The sequence below is a fragment of the Octopus bimaculoides genome, chromosome 3 (assembly GCF_046866305.1).
Source record: "Octopus bimaculoides isolate indiv1 chromosome 3, ASM4686630v1, whole genome shotgun sequence".
NCBI lineage: Eukaryota > Metazoa > Mollusca > Cephalopoda > Octopoda > Octopodidae > Octopus > Octopus bimaculoides.
In genome coordinates this window covers 169929858-169949548 of record NC_142930.1, presented here as the reverse complement: position 1 = coordinate 169949548, position 19691 = coordinate 169929858, and the positions used below count along the sequence as shown (strand labels likewise).

Genomic DNA, 19691 nt, shown 5'->3' with positions numbered 1-19691 from the left:
TGTATGTATATGTATGCATATATGCTCATGCATGCATATATGCATACACGTATGCATATATATGTATATATATACGTATATATTTATGTAAGTGTGTAGATGTGTCTGCGTGTATGTACATGTAAATGTATGTTTACGTACTGGTATGTGTGTCTGTTCAAGTTGTATATATAACTGTTACTCTGTTGAAGGTTTTATATATATATATATATATATCATCATCATCATCGTTTAACGTCCGCTTTCCATGCTAGCATGGGTTGGACGACTTGTATATATATATATATATATATATATATATATGTTCCTCTTACTACCGGTTAATGGTGAATAGATTCATTGTCTTACATACATACATGCAAATATAAACCTACCTATACATATGTACAAGAACATACAATCATATAAACACATATACATACATACATATAATCTTACAGTATACACATATATGTTTATCCATCTACACATACACACGTCTCTATTTTCACAGACAACAGTTAAACTCAAATACTTTTTTGGGTATTTTACATAGACATATACATATATATGTGCATAAATATATATATATATATATATATATATATATATATATATATATATATATATATATATATATATATATATATATATATATATATTTTGTAAGCTTCCTAAATTCATGCTACGTATATATTCTATTCATCTAGATTTCATTGCTCTTTTAAAAATTACGATTTATGCATTGTTGTCTCTCAAATATTTAAAATCTACAATTAAGGGGCCTATCTCATGGCTGATGGTACACCCGCCCTCCCACCCCCTCCACCGGAAGTGCATTCCTCTGTCATCCTGTCATCCTCGGCTGTCTCCCGGAACCCATCTAGTGGCCTTGGCCATCCTCTCCCCAACCTTTGGGTAGCGCATTAAGTTTGAGTAATGTTTGCAGGTTGTAGGTCCTGTTTTGCTTATGAATTCTTCCAATTGCAAGTTTTCTTTTCAGGTACACGACACTGCTTTCGCCTTTCCCAGGCTACAGGCCCACACCCCCAACACCCATACTGTTAGGATTGGCACTCTCAACGTCGGCACGCTGAACGGTAGATCATGTGAAATTGTTGAGATGCTTGAACGGAGATGCGTAGATATGTGCTGCATCCAGGAAGTAAGATGGAGAGGAGGTTCTGCGAGGTTCCTCACAGGCAAAGAACACAGGTACAAGATTTTCTGGGCAGGGAACACTGACGGGGTCGGGGGCGTAGGAATACTTCTAGCGGAGAAATGGGTGGATAAGGTAATCGAGGTCGTTAGAGTAAGTGACAGAGTACTTAAGATTAGACTAGTGCTTCATCATAGATTAGCTACTGTCATCTCAGCCTATGCACCTCAAACGGGGCTACCAGATAGTCTGAAAGACCAATTCTATGACACCCTCTTGCAAACTACCTCATCGACAAGTGACAGGGACCTTCTCTTTGTGGCTGGAAACTTCAATGGTCATGTCGGACATTGTGCTGGAGGCTTCCATGGCATACATGGAGGCTATGGCTTCGGTTCCCGCAACGAGGAGGGAACCAGACTACTGGAGTTCTGTGATGCAACCGATCTTATGGTCTGCAATACCAACTTCAGGAAACCTGCCAGTCACCTAGTCACCTACCGCTCCAGCAGACACTCTAGCCAAATCGACTACATCCTCGCCAGAAATAGGGAAAGAGGGCGGCTTATAAATGCCAAAACCTACCCTGGCGAAGAATGTACCCCACAACATAGATTAGTAGTTAGCGACTTCGGGATCAAGGCAAAATGGGTGCCCAGAATTAGACCGGCTTGGAGGAGAAGGGTGTGGAAGCTTAAAGACCCTGCAAATGGACAGAGATGCCACTACAATAGATTGCTTAATAAAGAGAATGAATGGGAGGAAGAGAGCCTGCCGTATGTCGACCCAATAGAGGGACCAGCTATCCGAGTTGATAGTACCAGGGTAGATAAAGCAATTAAGAGTATGAAGACCAGGAAAGCCCCCGGCCCATCAGGAATCACTGCAGAGATGCTCAAAATATCTGGCAGTGTTGGCTACAGCCTAGTCACCCGTATTACGAACCAGGTGATACACGAAGGAGTCATACCCAATGACTGGTGTAGCAGCACCATAGTCAACTGCTACAAAGGTAAAGGTGACGCTTTAGATACAAATAACTACAGAGGCATCAAGCTATTAGATCAGGTTATGAAAGTTACGGAGAGGGTCATAGCCCAACTAATTAGGGAGCGAATCAATTTAGATGAGATGCAGTTTGGGTTCGTGCCAGGTAAAAGCACTACTGATGCCATATTTCTAGTAAGACAGCAGCAGGAGAAATACCTAGCCAAGGATAAACCTCTGTACCTGGCTTTCGTTGACATGGAGAAAGCCTTTGACAGGGTCCCCCGATCCCTTATCTGGTGGTCAATGAGGAAACTTGGGATAGAAGAATGGTTAGTGAGAGCTGTGCGAGCCATGTACAGAGATGCTGCCAGTAAGGTGAGGGTTGGAAATGAGTACAGCAATGAATTCCGGGTAGAGGTAGGGGTCCACCAAGGTTCCGTCCTCAGCCCCCTCTTATTTATCATAGTCCTCCAGGCAATCACAGAGGAGTTCAAGACAGGTTGTCCCTGGGAGCTCCTCTATGCTGATGACCTTGCCCTAATTGCGGAGTCACTATCAGAACTAGAGGAGAAGTTTCAGGTGTGGAAGCAAGGTCTAGAATTGAAGGGCCTTAGAGTCAACCTAGCTAAAACCAAAATCCTAATAAGTAGGAAGGTAGATAAAACACAAACCCCTTCAGGTAGATGGCCCTGCTCAGTATGTAGAAAAGGAGTAGGTAGTAACTCTATAAGATGTACCCGGTGCAAACTATGGACACATAAGAGGTGCAGCAACATCAAAGGCAGGTTAACTAGGAAGTTAGTTTTTGTTTGTGGCAGATGTTCAGGTGCAATAAAGACTGTAAACAAACAGGAAACAACTTCTATCTCATTCCAGGGTGAAAAACTAGAGGTAGTCGATAGCTTCCGCTATCTGGGCGACCAAGTTAGTAGTGGGGGTGGGTGCGCTGAAAGTGTAGCTGCTAGAATAAGAATAGCCTGGGCAAAGTTTAGAGAGCTCTTACCCCTGCTGGCGACAAAGGGACTCTCACTCGGAGTAAAAGACAGACTGTATGACGCATGTGTACGAACAGCCATGCTACATGGCAGTGAAACATGGGCTGTAACTGCTGAGGACATACGTAAGCTCGCAAGGAATGAAGCCAGTATGCTCCGTTGGATGTGTAATGTCAATGTGAATACCCGTCAGAGTGTAAGTATCTTGAGAGAAAAGCTGAACATTAGAAGCATCAGTTGTGGTGTGCAAGAGAGACGATTGCGCTGGTATGGACATGTGGTGAGAATGGATGAGGATAGCTGCATGAAAAAGTGCCACACCCTAACAGTTGAGGGAACCCGTGGAAGAGGTAGGCCCAGGAAGACCTGGGCTGAGGTGGTGAGGCAAGACTTTCGTACATTGGGCCTCACCGAGGCGATGACTACTGACCGAGACCTTTGGAAATGTGCTGTGCGTGAGAAGACCCGGCAAGCCAAGTAAGATCGTTGCCAGTGCCCCTGGACTGGCTCTTGTGTGGGTGGCACATGAGATGCACCATTTTGAGCGTGGCCGTTGCCAGTACCGCCTGACTGGCTCCCGTAGGATTTTCGAGTGAGATCGTTGCCAGTGCCCTTGGACTGGCTTGTGCCGGTGGCACATAAAAGACACCATTTCGAGCGTGGCCATTTTCGTGCGGGTGACACGTAAAAGCACCCACTACACTCTCTGAGTGGTTGGCGTTAGGAAGGGCATCCAGCTGTAGAAACTCTGCCAAATTAGATTGGAGCCTGGTGTTGCCATCCGGTTTCACCAGTCCTCAGTCAAATCGTCCAACCCATGCTAGCATGGAAAGCGGACGTTAAACGATGATGATGATGATGATGATGATATATATATATATATAGATATATATATATATAGATATATATATATATATGTATATATATATATATATATATATATATATATATATATATATACACTCACATACGTACATGCTTATACACACTCATACAGACATGCATACCCACACATACAGGCTAAAATACTCATACATCTACACATTTCTTATTTCTTTCTGTGTTCCTTTCTGTTGAAGAGCGTAGGCTTGAAACGTTAAAGACTTTCTCTATTCCCGAGCATTATACTAATACATCGATTTGTTGTTTACACCACCTATCTTCGACTGTTGTTTTTTCGTGAATTCTCTCATACACATATGTACATACATATAAATCTGTGTACACTCATACGACTATATATAATTACATATATATATATATATATATATATAATATAATATAATATAGGATAAATTCTTTATAAGAATTTATCAAGTAGTCAGCGTGAAAAAACCTCATAATGAAAAAATAACGAAAAATTTCGTAATGAAAAGATTCATCGTTTCTCCATAGATATATGAGTTAAATGTTTTTAAGAGATAAAATTTGAAAAGTTGCATTCACTCGCTTTCGGTAAATATGTTACTTATTTTTAGTGGTTTTTTTACTTATTTAGTCCCTCGATAGCGTGAGGTATTAATACACAGTTAATGCCCTTTTTATATATATATATATATATATATATATATATATATATATATAGGTGAGAAAGTTGGTATGTGAAAGCACGTGGTTGGATGTATAAAAGATAATAAGAATGAAAAAACTACAGAAGGCTTGTGTTACATGGTTAAAGTATATATTTAAATTATGTCAGAAAAATGTTATAAAATTTTTTTGGTATATAAACATTGTATTTGGAGAAATAACCAGTTTCATGTTGTCTTTTCAAATTTCTCTACTTCATTGTAACATGTGTTCGCTCCAATGAGCATATTGAGAAATGCGCAAAACAAATGCTACCACAATTTATAATCTTTCATCATCATCATCATCATCGTTTAACGTCCGCTTTCCATGCTAGCATGGGTTGGACGATTTGACTGAGGACTGGTGAAACCGGATGGCAACACCAGGCTCCAATCTAATTTGGCAGAGTTTCTACAGCTGGATGCCCTTCCTAACGCCAACCAATCAGAGAGTGTAGTGGATGCTTTTACGTGTCACCCGCACGAGGGCCAGTCAGGTGGTACTGGCAACATACACACACACACACATACATCACCACTGGGTCTATCAACGTGCCATTCGAACACCAACACAAATTAGATTAAATAAGGAAACCTTTTTCATTCAAAAATACAAACCCAAACTTAACCATTGCTAACACATTTAAATAAGGAAATTCATCACCCCACTGAGAGGGAAAAAAATATAGAACAAAACCATGGTAAATTAATCAAATTCTACCACCTCCTAGATTTCGATTATCTCCTTTATACCGGAAGAAATCCCTAATTACCTCCCCCTATCTAGAACTCTTCTTTTCAGATTGGAGCGAACACATGTTACAATGAAGTAGAGAAATTTGAAAAGACAACACAAAACCGGTTATTTCTCCAAATACAATGTTTATATACCAAAAAAATTTTATAACATTTTTCTGACATAATTTAAATATATACTTTAACCATGTAACACAAGCCTTCTGTAGTTTTTTCATTCTTATTATCTTTATATATATATATATATATATATATATATATATATACACTCTCTGAGTGGTTGGCGTTAGGAAGGGCATCCAGCTGTAGAAACTCTGCCAAATCAGACTGGAGCCTGGTGTTGCCATCCGGTTTCACCAGTCCTCAGTCAAATCGTCCAACCCATGCTAGCATGGAAAACGGACGTTAAACGATGATGATGATATATATATATATATATATATATATATATCAACATCATGCATCTCAACATATATGAATTTCTACATGGAAATGAGAGAAAGGGGTGATTAAGATGGGTACTCTCAAGTGGAATCTGGGTGTTACCCCATTTGGAGTTAAAGTTGAGGGTAGGTTTGTACTCCTGTATATAGGCAGCTCCGGTGACTTGTCTCAGCATTGCATCAGTATGGATAGGATATCTAATCTAATTCTTAAGGAGCCATTGTGACTGCCTGGTATACAGTGTTCTTTGTTTTGCAGTTTACATGTGAGTTTGTAGAACATACTACACAATTATTTTGATATCTGAATATATCAAATGGCTATGACTTAATACAGATTTGATAGTCCTACCTGTCTTTTCTACAACTTTGATCTTAAAGCACGTTGTACGTAGGATTTTCTTAAATACCTTACTTAACTCATTCATAGGTGTAGTATGGATCTAGTTAAACTGATTCACAAAATCTGCATTTTTTAAAAAGAAGTAAAAAAAAATCTGAAAATTGCCTATAATAATGTAGTTTCCCACTCTTGTTGCTATGAAGATATGATGTTGTGGAGACAAAATTGGAGGAAAATGTTAGAGGTTTAAAACTTGAAAAAAAAACTGTGTATTTTTAGCCAATAAGTGAGACAGAAACTTTCAGGCGACGAGCTGGCAGAATCGTTAGCACGCCGGGCGAAATGCTTAGCGGCATTTCGTCTGCCGTTACGTTCTGAGTTCAAATTCCGCCGAGGTCGACTTTGCCTTTCATCCTTTCGGGGTCGATAAATTAAGTACCAGCTACGCACTGGGGTCGATGTAATCGACTTAACCCCTTTGTCTGTCCTTGTTTGTCCCCTCTACGTTTAGCCCCTTGTGGGTAGTAAAGAAATAAGAAACTTTCAGTGTTTAGCGCAGTGGTGTCAACTTTGAGATTGTACCGTGTTAAATTTATAGTTTAGCATCTGTGAAATGACCTGTTCATTGTAGGTTTCTAAATAAACAGAAATACCTAATTTCATTGTTGGTTTTTAAATAAATAGAAATCTCTATATATAAAAATGAGAATGTGTGTCTGTCTGTCTGTGTGTGTGTGTTTCCCTAAAACTCGAGAACTACACAACCAATTTCATTCAAATTTTAGACATGCCTTACTTAAGGTTCCGGTTGTGTTTTAGTCAAAAAATTTTTTTTAATTCTTGCATAGTTCGAGCCCATAGCAACATTATATCTCCTCCACTATTTAAGTATTATGTGTCAAAAGTGAAACAAAAACACTCATGTCAAATACTTTCACTTTAATGGTGTGTGTGTGTGTGTGTGTATATATATATACACATATATATATATATACATATATATATATATATACATATATATATATATATATATATATATATATATATATATATATATATATATATATATATATATATATATATATATATATATATATATATATATAGAGAGAGAGAGAGATGTATATGTATAGATATATATATAGATATAGATCTATATGCATACATGTAGATGTATATATATAGGTGTACATCTAATATGTACACATATATAAATGCATACATATATCTATACATATATACACCCATACACACACACATATATGCACACAAACACACACATTAGTCATTTGTTTTCTTATCCAAAACTACTTCAAAAGTATTAAATGGATCTTTAAGAAATTTGGAAATTATATTCTATGCATAATGGCCATAACCCCCATGAAAATTCATATATTTTTGATGTTGACGAAATTTTAACCATGCATATTATACACAAATAAAGTAATATTTCTAAAAATTTTTTGTCTTAGAAGTTACAAAGATCCCTTCATGGGGACTTCACACCCACAATTTAGTCATTTTTCCTAAGCAAAGACGAATACAGTTGTAACATTGGTAGCTATAAGGTCACCCGAACATAACAGATGAGCATTATTTGTAATTCAACGGTACAACAGTGTAAGACTATCCTTTCAGATATACTTACATTGTGATTTCTGCAATGTGGTGCATAAATTGTTAAGTAAATGAAACTCATCTTTGCCTCTACTGATTCACTTGCAAAGTGTTGAGTAAAATTATTTCATTGCAGACTTCCTTTGAGTCTTTTTATTATCACTGCGACACATATAGTCCCCAGTTGGTAACATTGATTTCAAGGCCTTCCCATATGAATGACTGGTTGTTCTAAGACATTTATTGATTGTAAATATTTTCTGCCCAGTTACCTATCAGTAGAGTGGTCATTTGCAAACTCCAGAGGCAACACTTTCATTTCCCTTTACTCCAAACGTCACACATTGTTGTTTCTATTGAGTCATGCCCTTCCAATTGCTATAGATCCATAATGCATCTTAAAGCTGTACCTGTCACCTGTATGGTGAGGAATCCTACATTGGGGAGTGGTAACGACTAGGCTACGGTAGCTGACTGATTATCGTGATCATTCGTCTTTTGCTTTCCTGTAGCTTTGCTCTCTTTTACAAACCCAGTGAACATACATATATTTCTTATTTCAAAGAAATTCAAACAATACATATTACACACAAGTGAAAAAGATTCCCAACAATTAAACTTCTCTGGTTGACATTAATACACCCATCACCAATAGGGGCCTTAACTCCTACATTTTTCAGCTCCATGAGCTCCATTTTTCAGGAGCAAAATTCTTTTAGGGTCCATGTAGTGTCTTAGGCCAAAAAAATTTTTAACTTCCTGCATAGGTCGAGCCCACAGCAATATCATATCTCCTCCACTATTTCAGTATTATGTGTCAAAAGTGAAACAATAACATCACTCTACTGTAATGTCAGATACTTTCACTCTAACACTGAAACTATTCCACTATTTCAGTATTACCTGTCAAAAGTGAAACAATAACATGTTGCTACTATAATTTCAAATATTTTCAATTTCATACTGAAACTATTAAAGTGAGACTATACTCTCACATATAGGCATACTATAAGACCCAAGTTAAAAACATTCCCAACAATTCAACTTCTCTGGTTGACATTAGCACCCCCACCCCCAATAGGGGCCTTCATTCCCACATTTTAGAGCTCTTTTTTACTGGTTCCAGAAGACTGAAATTTTGGAATATGCACATAAAGATCAATAGTATGGGAGACATGTCTCATGATTAGAATTTTTTTAGGGCGTGTAAAGAGCGAAAGAACCCTCATGTGCAATTTTGATGAAATTCGAATCATATGTATTCCAGTTCATTACAGAAAATATAACAGAAAAGTCTCATTTTTCAATTGCATGTAACACGGGCAACGCCGGGTATCTCTGCTAGTACCTAATAAAATCAACATGCATCAGCTTACTGTATCTTTTGTCTCTTCATTGATTGTATGTTTTTATTATTTTTTTTTCAATTTGTTATATTAATATATTTGTCTGCATGTGTTTACTTTATGTGTATTTCAGTATTATGTATACCTGTCATGTATTTGTGTACATCATTAATATATATAAGTGCATGTGTGTGTCAGTGTGTGAAAAATGGGCGTCTGTCTCCCAAACTCCAAAGTTGAGTAACGTTTTCATGCTTGGATTTGTAAACTACGATAAGAGTAACTCTGGTCAAAAATATGTAATATACTAACACAGAAAAATTAAAACGAAACACGTGGGTGAAAAAAATCTTGTGGTGTGAAGAATCAACACAGAACAATGTGCGACATAGTCACGGGTGAAATGAAACACAACACTGCAAGCGGTTGTCATGGTAACAAGCTATTAATGCTTCACTGTCTGTTGATTGGCTAAAATTACCCAAATTTCCCAACTTTAATTCCAAATAACATTGCATTCTATAATTTATGAGATAAAGTAATTGGTTGATTGTAATGAAAATTCAGAATTGATTCGATACACCAAAATTGAAAGCAATCAGAGCAAAATTAGTGAGGGAGCTCATTTTGTTAATGGAACTAACTAGATCCTGTAGCATCAGGAAACAGTGAAACTTTTGGTTGTCATGCCAAGTCTCATTTTTATTTCTTTTGTTGGTGTCTCTCTCCAACCTATTCCAGAGCTTATTGCAGTATAGTGGACATATACCGTTTTCATCATCTTAGAATGCATTTGAATTTTGTTTTCGCTCCTTTGTATACTCTGATTCTGTCGTACTGTGTGTAACTGGAATGTTGCATTCGGAATATGTAGTGCTGGCTGTTTTTGTCATTCTTGTGGTTGGCATGGTGGGGATATGTTCCACATTACTCTAAGTTTAGGTCTGCTATGAAGATGTTAATTTTGGCAGTACCTGACATTGCTGAGTCACTACGGATTATCAGAGGATTAGCCATAGGTTTATGATAGTGTGAGTGGAGTAAACAGGGTTTATTCTGTTAATTATTTAATATATGCATGCTAAAACATGACCCACGTTGGACTCCTCATTCGTATAATCACGAACCTGGAGCTTAACTATGGTCTGTCCAAAGCTCTTACTCAGCGTTACTTGACACCTTTGGGTCTTCTTGACACCATTACCTCTCATAACCTCGATTTCTCGCTATATATATGTGTGTGTGTGTGTGTGTCTGTCTGTATCTCTCTCTCTCTCTCTCTCTCTCCCTCCCTCTCCCTCTCTCTCTCTCTCTGCAGCTGTCTGTGCTACTCCTGATTACTATCTAAATATAAACATTTCATCCAGACATAAAATTCATATAGTTTCTCTTTCTGAAGAATTTCTGATAGGAAATTCTTTACATGTCTTTGTAACATTGTAAAACTTACTAGCAAATAAAAAAAATGTGCAAAGGTGAATAAATAATACCAAAAAATTCCCAATTTCCTGTTTTGTTTTATATGTATAGATGTCTCTGTCTGTCTCATCGTCATCATTATCATGTAACATTTATTTTCCATGCAGACATAGGTTGGATAGTTTGACAGGAGCTGGCCAATTGGAGGGCAGCCCAGGCCACAGTGTCTGCTTTGGCAGAACTTCTATGGCTAGATGCCCTCCCTAACACCAACCACATTACAGAGTGTGGACTGGGTGCTCTTTATGTGGCACTGACTCAGGTGGACCCTACATGGCCCTGGCACAAGTGCTCTACACACACACACACTTAGTTTTCAAAAATATGCATCCAGTAATAGAAACATATAAAACATTAGATCGATCCCTCCTCCGTCTTCAGGGTGGAGAGATAAAGATCTAACATTTCAAATCATAATGCAAGGAATTTTAAAGATAGAGTGTGTGATGAGAAAGGCAAGTGGTAGTGAGGGAGGGGAGAAAGGGGGTAGCTTAATGGGTGTGTGGCAAAGTATTAAAGTAAGGGAGAGCAAGGAGAGGGTTAGATCAGGAAGATGGAGGCGAGGGTGAAGGGTCGGGGTATTGAGAGAAGTAAAAGTCGAGTGTTTGGAGATAAGAGGGCTGGGCAGGATAAGTAGTATTTTGAAGGGTGGCCATTGTTATTGGGTTTAACAAAAGATGCTAATAATTAGGGATGGTGGGCCTATAGAACTAAGGGAATTTGGAATAGTGAAAGTAGGGTGGGAAAGGGTCCAGCTATTGATGACAGTGGAGTGGCAGATAGGAAATTGAAAGACTAAAGATGGGTTGGCTGAGTAGTGAGGTATGCAGAAATATATGAGAGTAAATACAGGGAAGTGGACAGTGAGGGAAGACTAGGGTGGTAGGAAGGGCAGGAGATGATGGTGCTAAGTTATTCTGGTTGAAGAAGAAACTAGAAGATAGGGAGAGAGTTCAGAGTAGGAGGATAGGGTGGCTGTAGATTTGTGTGTGCTTAGTAGTGGTGCTTGAAATCAACAGTGTCACCAATATAGACCTTTGCTTGATGGGAGTATGGTGTTACTATCAAGCATTTGTAGACTATGTTTTTCTGAGACAGAAATCTCCAAGAGAGCAGAGCTGAGACAACTAGAAGTTGCAGGTTTTCCTGCCTGTTCTGGGGTTGGAATTGATCCCTAGGAAGATCTGGTTTGTATGGTTTGTTAACAACAAAGATGAACAGCTATCATCAGTGTTTGATTGGGTGGAGGTATTACCACTGGTCTATGTGGTCATGTCAGTAGTATTGAGTTGGGTTGGGTGGAGTTTCTAACGGTTATATTATTGCTACAAGGTGACTTGAGCTGGGATTCAGTGGAATAGGTTGTAGGGTCTAAGGACATGTGAAGTTTGCATCTATTAGAGGAAGCAATTATGGATCCTAAGTAAGGCATGATAGAGTAGGAGGTTTTAATTGATGATTTAATCAATGCTTTATGAGATAGGGTGATATGTTGTGGTGGCAAATTGGAATTTAGAATTTTAAAGAAAAGTGTTTAGGTTGAGATTTAATTTGGAGGGGGGGAGAAAGCTAGCACAAACCATAGGATCTTGCCTTCTATTACTGGTTACATATTTTTGCAAACTCCATTTCGCAACAGTAACTCTGTCAGGCCTGCAACACCGTACTGTCTCCCCTTTCGTTTTCTGTGTCTATGTACTTTGTGTAAGTTTACTCTGTTAATATATAAATATCTATATATTTGAACTTGAATAATCATCTAAAACTTTTCAGTCATTGCTTTCCCTTTCTTTTCATACCTATTTATCTATCTATCGATTGATCTGTTTCAATCAATTAATCAGCCAATACAGAAGACTGGAAAAATTTCATATATTTTTATTTCCATGTTACTCATATTTCATTACAAGATAGGAGTTACAATGGTGTAGAAAAATGTATTTGTCTCTTCCTATCCATAATTCTTCAGACAAATATTCAAAAATAATACAAATTTACACTGGATGATGCTCCAGTTTATAGTATTAAGCATCAATAAGGAGTATATTGAGAGATAGAGGGAAAATGTTTGAGAAGATGAAAACTAAGAGAACGAGTGAGAGAAACGTATGCGCGCACACACACACACATACTGCTCCAGTGCATCTGTCAAATTGAAGCAACTATTTATGTACACCTTTAAATATATATATATATATATATATATATATATATATATATATATATATATATATATATATACATATATATATATATATATATATATATATATATCAGGTCATCGCATAAGTTCTGTTCAATTTTACCTTTTTTAAAATTGAATGAAATTTATTAGTATTTTAGAATGTCTAATGGAATTTAAAATTATTTTCATGCATTCATGTACATCTAATCTAGTTAAATATTATTTTGCAGAATAATAGAATTAAAATTTCTTTGATTAAAACCCTTTCTAACATGGAAGGATCAAAAGAGCATTTAAGTCGTATAATGCTTTATGAGTACAAAAAAAGGAAACTCTGCAGCCGAAGTGACTCGAAACATACACTCAGTTTATGGGAAAGAATGCTTGAATGAAAGAACTTGCAGAAGATGGTTTGCAAAATTCAGAAGTGGAGGTTTCAGTCTTGAACTTGAAGATCGAACAGGACGTCCAGTTGAGTTTGATGATAAGCTCCTTGAGGCATTACTTGAAGAAAATCCTGCATTATCAGTTGAAGAATTGGCAATAAAGCTTAGTTCAAACCATACACCTGTTTGTTCATCGTCATCTTCAACAACTTGGAAAGGTTCCTAAACTTGGAAAATGGGTGCCTCATGAATTGTCCGAAAGCAACCGCAAATCCCGAGTTGACATCTGCTCTTTCCATTCTTGTGAACTCATTTCACCCTTTTTGGATAGACTTGTGACTGGTTATGAAAAATGGATCTTCTATCGAAATGTTAAACGTCATAAACAGTGGCTTGGTAACAGGAAAAAGCTCAACCACAACCGAGGAGGGAACTTCATGGGAAAAAGGTTTTTCTCTCTATCTGGTGGGATTGCAAAGGAGTAATTCACTTTGAATTGTTACCACCTAATACAACAATCAATGCTCAAGTCTACTGTCAGCAATTAGAGCGTTTGAACCAAGCTTTGATGAAAGAAAGACCCGCTTTAGTGAATCGAAAAGGAGTGATGTTTCATCAGGACAATGTGCGACCCCACACTGCAAAGATCACATCACAGAAGATCGAAGAGCTTGGTTGGGAAAAAATTCCTCATTCACCTTATTCTCCCGACCTTGCTCCTTCAGTCTACCATTTGTTTCGTAGTTTACAGAATCATTTGGGGGACATAACTTTCGCAAGCCAGAAGGCGGTCGATACTGACATTTCAGAGTTCTTCGTTTTGAAACCAAAAGAGTTTTACATTGATGAGATTAAAAAGCTTGCAAATAGATGGAAGGAAATCATAGATAATCAGAGAAAGTACATTGATGATTAAATTTCAATTAAATATAACATTTGATCACTTGTTTTCTTTATTCAAAATTCACACAGAACTTATGGGATGACCTGATACACATATAAATGTATATACAAGGGAGTACCCAAAAGTAACCAAGAACATTCTCAGTGGGACAAGCCCGTTGTAGTTCAGGCTTCCACTGCTATAAGTCACTTGATGCCACCCTCAGTTATCCGTCTACCAACTGGTGGATTCGGTTTAAATCTTACTACTACATGGTGTGTCTTTGTTTTGCAGTTCTTCTCTCCTGTTTATTGATTTTTGCAATGGCTCAAACGAAGGAACAGCGTGCTTCCATGAAATTCTGTTTTCTGCTGAGGAAAATGGCAGCCGAAACAGTTGTCATGCTTCAAACAGCTTACAAGGATACTGCCATGAGCAAAACATAAGTTTATGAGTGGTTTCCATGTTATAGGAATGCTCACTTGTCACTTTAAGACCAACCTTGTTCAGGATAACTGTCAACTACCCAAACAAATGAAAACATCATGAAAGTTCTTGAACTGATCTTAGAGGACCGTCACTGCACAATTGATGAACTTGTTGATATAACTGGTTTGTTCTGGAGCTCTTGCCAATATATTTTGAGTGAAGAATTGTGAATGAAAAGATTTGCAGCAAAATTTGTGCCTTGCTCATAGAAGATCAAAAGCAGTCACAACTGAAAGAACAGTTGGAAATTTATCTAGACCTGTTTTTGAAGGTCATCATTGGTGATGGAAGCTGGTGCTAAGGAATTTGCAGATGTGGAAGAGGTGAAGAAAAAAATGACGGTGGCGTTAAAAGGCACCGCTTCACAAGAGTTCCAGGACTGCTTCCAATGGAGAATACTTTGAAGGCAATAAAAGTGTAAATATGTAAAACTAAGGGAATAAAATAATATTGCAAAATTCCAGTTTCTCACTTGTATATCGTCATTTAATGTCCAGTTTCCATGCTGATATGGGTCAGACGGTTTGACTGGAACTGGTAAGCTGGAGAGCTGCATCAGGTTCCAGTCTGATTTCACATAGTTTCTACGGTTGGACGCCCTTCTTAATGCCAATCACTCCAAGAGTGTGATGGTTGCTTTTTACGTGACATCAGCAATGGCCATGACTATGATTTCACTTGGCTTCGCGAGTCTTCTTAGTACGGCATATTGAAAGTGGTCTCGGTCTCTTGTCATGACCTCTGACACACCCACCATTCAAAGATCATGCTACCGGCAACAATCACTGCACTTGACTTGTTGAGTCCTCTCAAGCACATATTGCCAAGGATCTCGGTCACTTGTCATTGCCTCATGCTTCACTACCTCATCCCCTTGTTTTCCTAGGTCTACCTCTTCTGCTGGTTCCTCCACAGTTAGATATCAGCATTTATGCAGCTGTCCTCATCCATATGCATCACATGACCATACCAATGCAGTTGTCTCCCTTGCACACCACATCTGATGCCTCTTATGCCCCACTTTTCTCTCAAAACACTTATTTTCTGCCAAATATGCACACTGACATTGTACATCCAACAAAGTATACTAGCTTCATTTCTTACAAGTCTTTGCAGTCACAGCCCATGTTTCACTGCCAAGAAGCATTGCTGTTTGCACAAAGGCATCATTCAGTTTGTCTTTCATTCTGAGGCAGAGACCCTTTGTTACCAAAAGAGATAGAAGCTCCCTGAACTTTACCCAGCCTATTCTTATTCTAGCAGCTTTGCTCTCTGTGCCTCCCCCTCCACTGCTGACATGCTCACCTTGGATAACAGAAGCTATCAACTACTTCTAGGTATCCCCACTCTATTTTCTGTACGTTTCTAGTCTTTACTGTACCTGTGCATCTGCCACACACAAAGACTATTTTCCCTGTTAACTTTCCTCTGATATTGTTGCACCTCTCATAGCTTGCACTGGGTACATTTTATGAAGCTTCTACCTATGCCTTTTCTACATATATGTGTGTGTGTGTGTGATAGTTGTGGTAGAATAAGTTCACTGCCTCTTGCAATATTTTATGCTTTAGCATATGACCGTAGCCCAGTAGATATGCTATAAGTGAACATCTGTAATTAAACATTAGACTATTGAATATTCACAGTAAACATGCTGAAGACTATAAATAGTATTTTTACAGCTTTCCAGATTTAGGGATTGAAGACTTGTTTAACTGTTATAAGTAATTAGTAATTGAACAAATTATATCTTTATATGTTGGCTTGTCTTTACTATTAATTAATCTTAATTTATTATATTTACTTTATATGGGCTTAATTATTTTTTTTTCTTTTTATATTTCAGTCTCTACCAATTTGTTATGGTGTTACACATCATTATATTTTCCTTGATTCTGTAATTATCAATACTAATTATTACATTGGATTATTGTGCTCCAACCTCAATGGAGAAACTGTTCTCATGTGAAATATGTGAAAAGGAATTCTCCGAAATTTTGAAGCAACATACTCTTGGTCATGGCCGTGAAAGTGTGCTGAAAGCGGAAGATGAGAACCCTCCGGATACAAACGATGTTAATTCTATTGTCAATAACACCAAAATAAACACTGTAAACGAATGTCTCCAACCTGACATGCAAGAACATGATAAAAGTGAATTGGTTGATGCCGACAATCCTATAGCCATTGTGACAGTGACGGAGAGAGACGGAGCAGATCAGCTTGAAAATTATGATCAGCAACAACAGTTGGAAACCTTCAAAAATAGTAATGTTTTTGACACCAATGAATCTAACACTACTTGTATTGGCAACCCAACTTACGAGCATTCACTACAGCTTGAAGAAGCTGATATCAGAACCGGTGAGGATTTGGACAACAGTGATAAACTTGAGTTATCAAATCCATCAGATTTAGAGCAAGAAGAAGAATGTTGTGGTACAATTGCATACAATTGTGAAACAGATAATGAAATAGTAAGTGAAGGCAATGTCTGCCAGGAAACTCTTAATTTAGCCACACATCTTATTCAATTATCCAGTAGTAACCCAGTGACACAAACAAACAGTGGTTATACTGTAAGTAAGCCATACATGTGCAGTTTATGCCATAAGTGTTTCAGTCGCAACTACCATCTAAAAATGCATTCCCTTACTCACTCGGGGCTAAAACCATTTTCTTGTTTCACCTGTTCAAAATCTTTTTCTCGCAGTTCTGACTTAAAACGCCATTTAGCAACTCACACAGGGGTCAAACCCTTTGGCTGTACACTCTGTCAAAAATATTTTTCTCGTTCTTCTGATTTACGTCGTCATACTGCAACCCACAGTGGTGAACGGCCACATTCATGTCAAGTATGTCAGAAAGCCTTTACCCGCAGCTCAGATCTTCACAGACACAGTCAAACACACACAGGAATCAAACCTCATGCCTGCCAAATATGTGGTAAAGCTTTCTCTACAGCCACTCACCTCAAAAGACACACTACAACACACACTACAGAACAGAAAGCTTTCAATGTGACCATTGTTAGCAATCTGACATCAAAGTGCATCACTTAAATTCTTCTCTACTCTTTTATACAAATTGCAGCCCTGCAAGCAACACTGATACAAACCATATCTCAGTGCCTCATGTTCAAAAGAAACAGCAAGTTTTGTTGAAGTAAATTATTTATTTATTAGGAACTTATAATTACAACCACTTTCCTTTCTTTTTTTTTTTAACCAGTTATTTTTTTTTAATATTTTCTTGTTTTTGTTTCTGTGATGCTACAATCTCTAATGTGTAACTTTTCTCTGTATTATTTCTGTCAATTGTTATTTGTCCGGCCATAATTATTGAGATGTGATAAGTCTACTGATAGGAGGAACCGAGTTATAGTTGGAGATTCAGAGAAATTATTATGAAGAAATCAATCAATTAATCAATCTAAAGATCAATCAACTTCTGTAATCACCTCAAAAGGAAACAATTTGCGAGAGATTTGCATTCAAAAACATATTCTATGATGATTGGCAGGAATTGGCAAATTGGACTCAGTTAATAGAGACAGGTTGTTTTTTTTTCTGATTATTTTGATGATGATGATGCTGATGATGATGAAGGCTGGATGCAAATAATGTAAGAAGAAAGATTATCTGAGACCCAACACAGTATCTATGGATTTATCATTGTTTATTCATGCCATGGTGATCTATTTCCCCTTTCATACCGTTTAAATACCAGCAATATAACCAGGTTGATCTAGCTTACTTCAATACGGTCTCTAGTCACAATGAATTGTTATTAATACAGAGTGAGTACCACAATGTGAGAGTAGCTACTCAATGAATTTCATAGTATATTGACAGCTACTCTTTAAGCTGATCCTCATCTACAATTTAATAATATATCTTCCCCCTCCCTCTATTTTATAATATATTTGTATATTTCTATACTCCTCCCTCTGTTTTATAATATATAACCTTTATATCCCTCTACTCTATCTTATACATTTCTATGTCCCCACTATATAATATATATATATATATATATATATATATATATATATATATATATATATTCACCCCCTCTTTTCTACAACATATAACCATATATCCTCTCTCCTCTATAATATACATCTCTATGTCCCTACTGTTCTACAATATAGAAATCTTTGTTGTTACCATGTCGACCTTTCAGCCATTCTCCCCTCCAACTTCTTCAGGTGTCTCATATTTGGTAATATCACTGCTTGGAACCAAACACTTTGTGAAACCCTCATCATTCCATTGTTCTCATCATCAAGGCATTACAGATATTCTTGTTGTTAGTTATTCTACAACTTGGGTTGGCACAAGTTATGCTGCAACCAGAGTACATGTAGATAGACACACACACACAAGTAGGCATAGACATGACTGTGTGGTAAGAAGTTTACTTCCCAACCACATGGTTCTGGATCCAGTCTCACTGTGTGGCACCTTGGGCAAGTGTCTTCAACTATAGCCTCAGGCCAACCAAAGCCTTGTGAGTGAATTTGTTAGACGGAAACTGAAAGAAGCCCATTGTAAATATATATATATATATATATATATGATATATATATGATATATATATATATATATATATATATATATATATATATATATATATATGATATATATATATATATATATATATATATATATATATATATGATATATATATATATATATATATATATATATATATATATATATATATATATATGATATATATATATATATATATATATATATATATATATATATATATATATATATATATGAGAGACTTAGAAATATTAATAACTCTATATATATATATATATATATATAGAGAGAGAGAGAGAGAGAGAGAGAGAGAGATAAGTAGATAGATAGATATTGTATTTCATTGAAACTGAGAAGACTCCCCTAACTGTTATTCAGAGACTCATGACTCATCAGACAGTCACGAAGATCAATTTCATCAACCTGAGTTACATCTTGTGAAGTCTTTTCTTTTCAACTTCCATAAAATATTATTTTAATCTTCCTTCGCTTTTCAACTGCTGTTTTTCCACCT

The 19691-nt window shown here is 37.0% G+C and overlaps 1 protein-coding gene across 4 annotated transcripts in view; it reads left to right on the top strand.

The window, feature by feature from the left end:
• The window catches only part of LOC106883383 (uncharacterized), a 35403-nt gene that overhangs the window by 8486 nt on the left and 7226 nt on the right, over window positions 1-19691 (top strand). For 2 of the 4 annotated variants that reach the window (XM_089350018.1, XM_089350015.1), the window contains exon 2: window positions 16468-17786. In XM_089350018.1, coding sequence (XP_089206144.1) covers window positions 16568-17683 — 1116 coding nt within the window. In that variant the 5' untranslated portion in view covers window positions 16468-16567 and the 3' untranslated portion in view covers window positions 17684-17786. Of the gene's footprint in view, window positions 1-16467; window positions 18421-19691 lie in introns of all 4 variants that reach the window. The other 2 variants (XM_089350016.1, XM_014934371.3) reach the window with 2 other exon arrangements.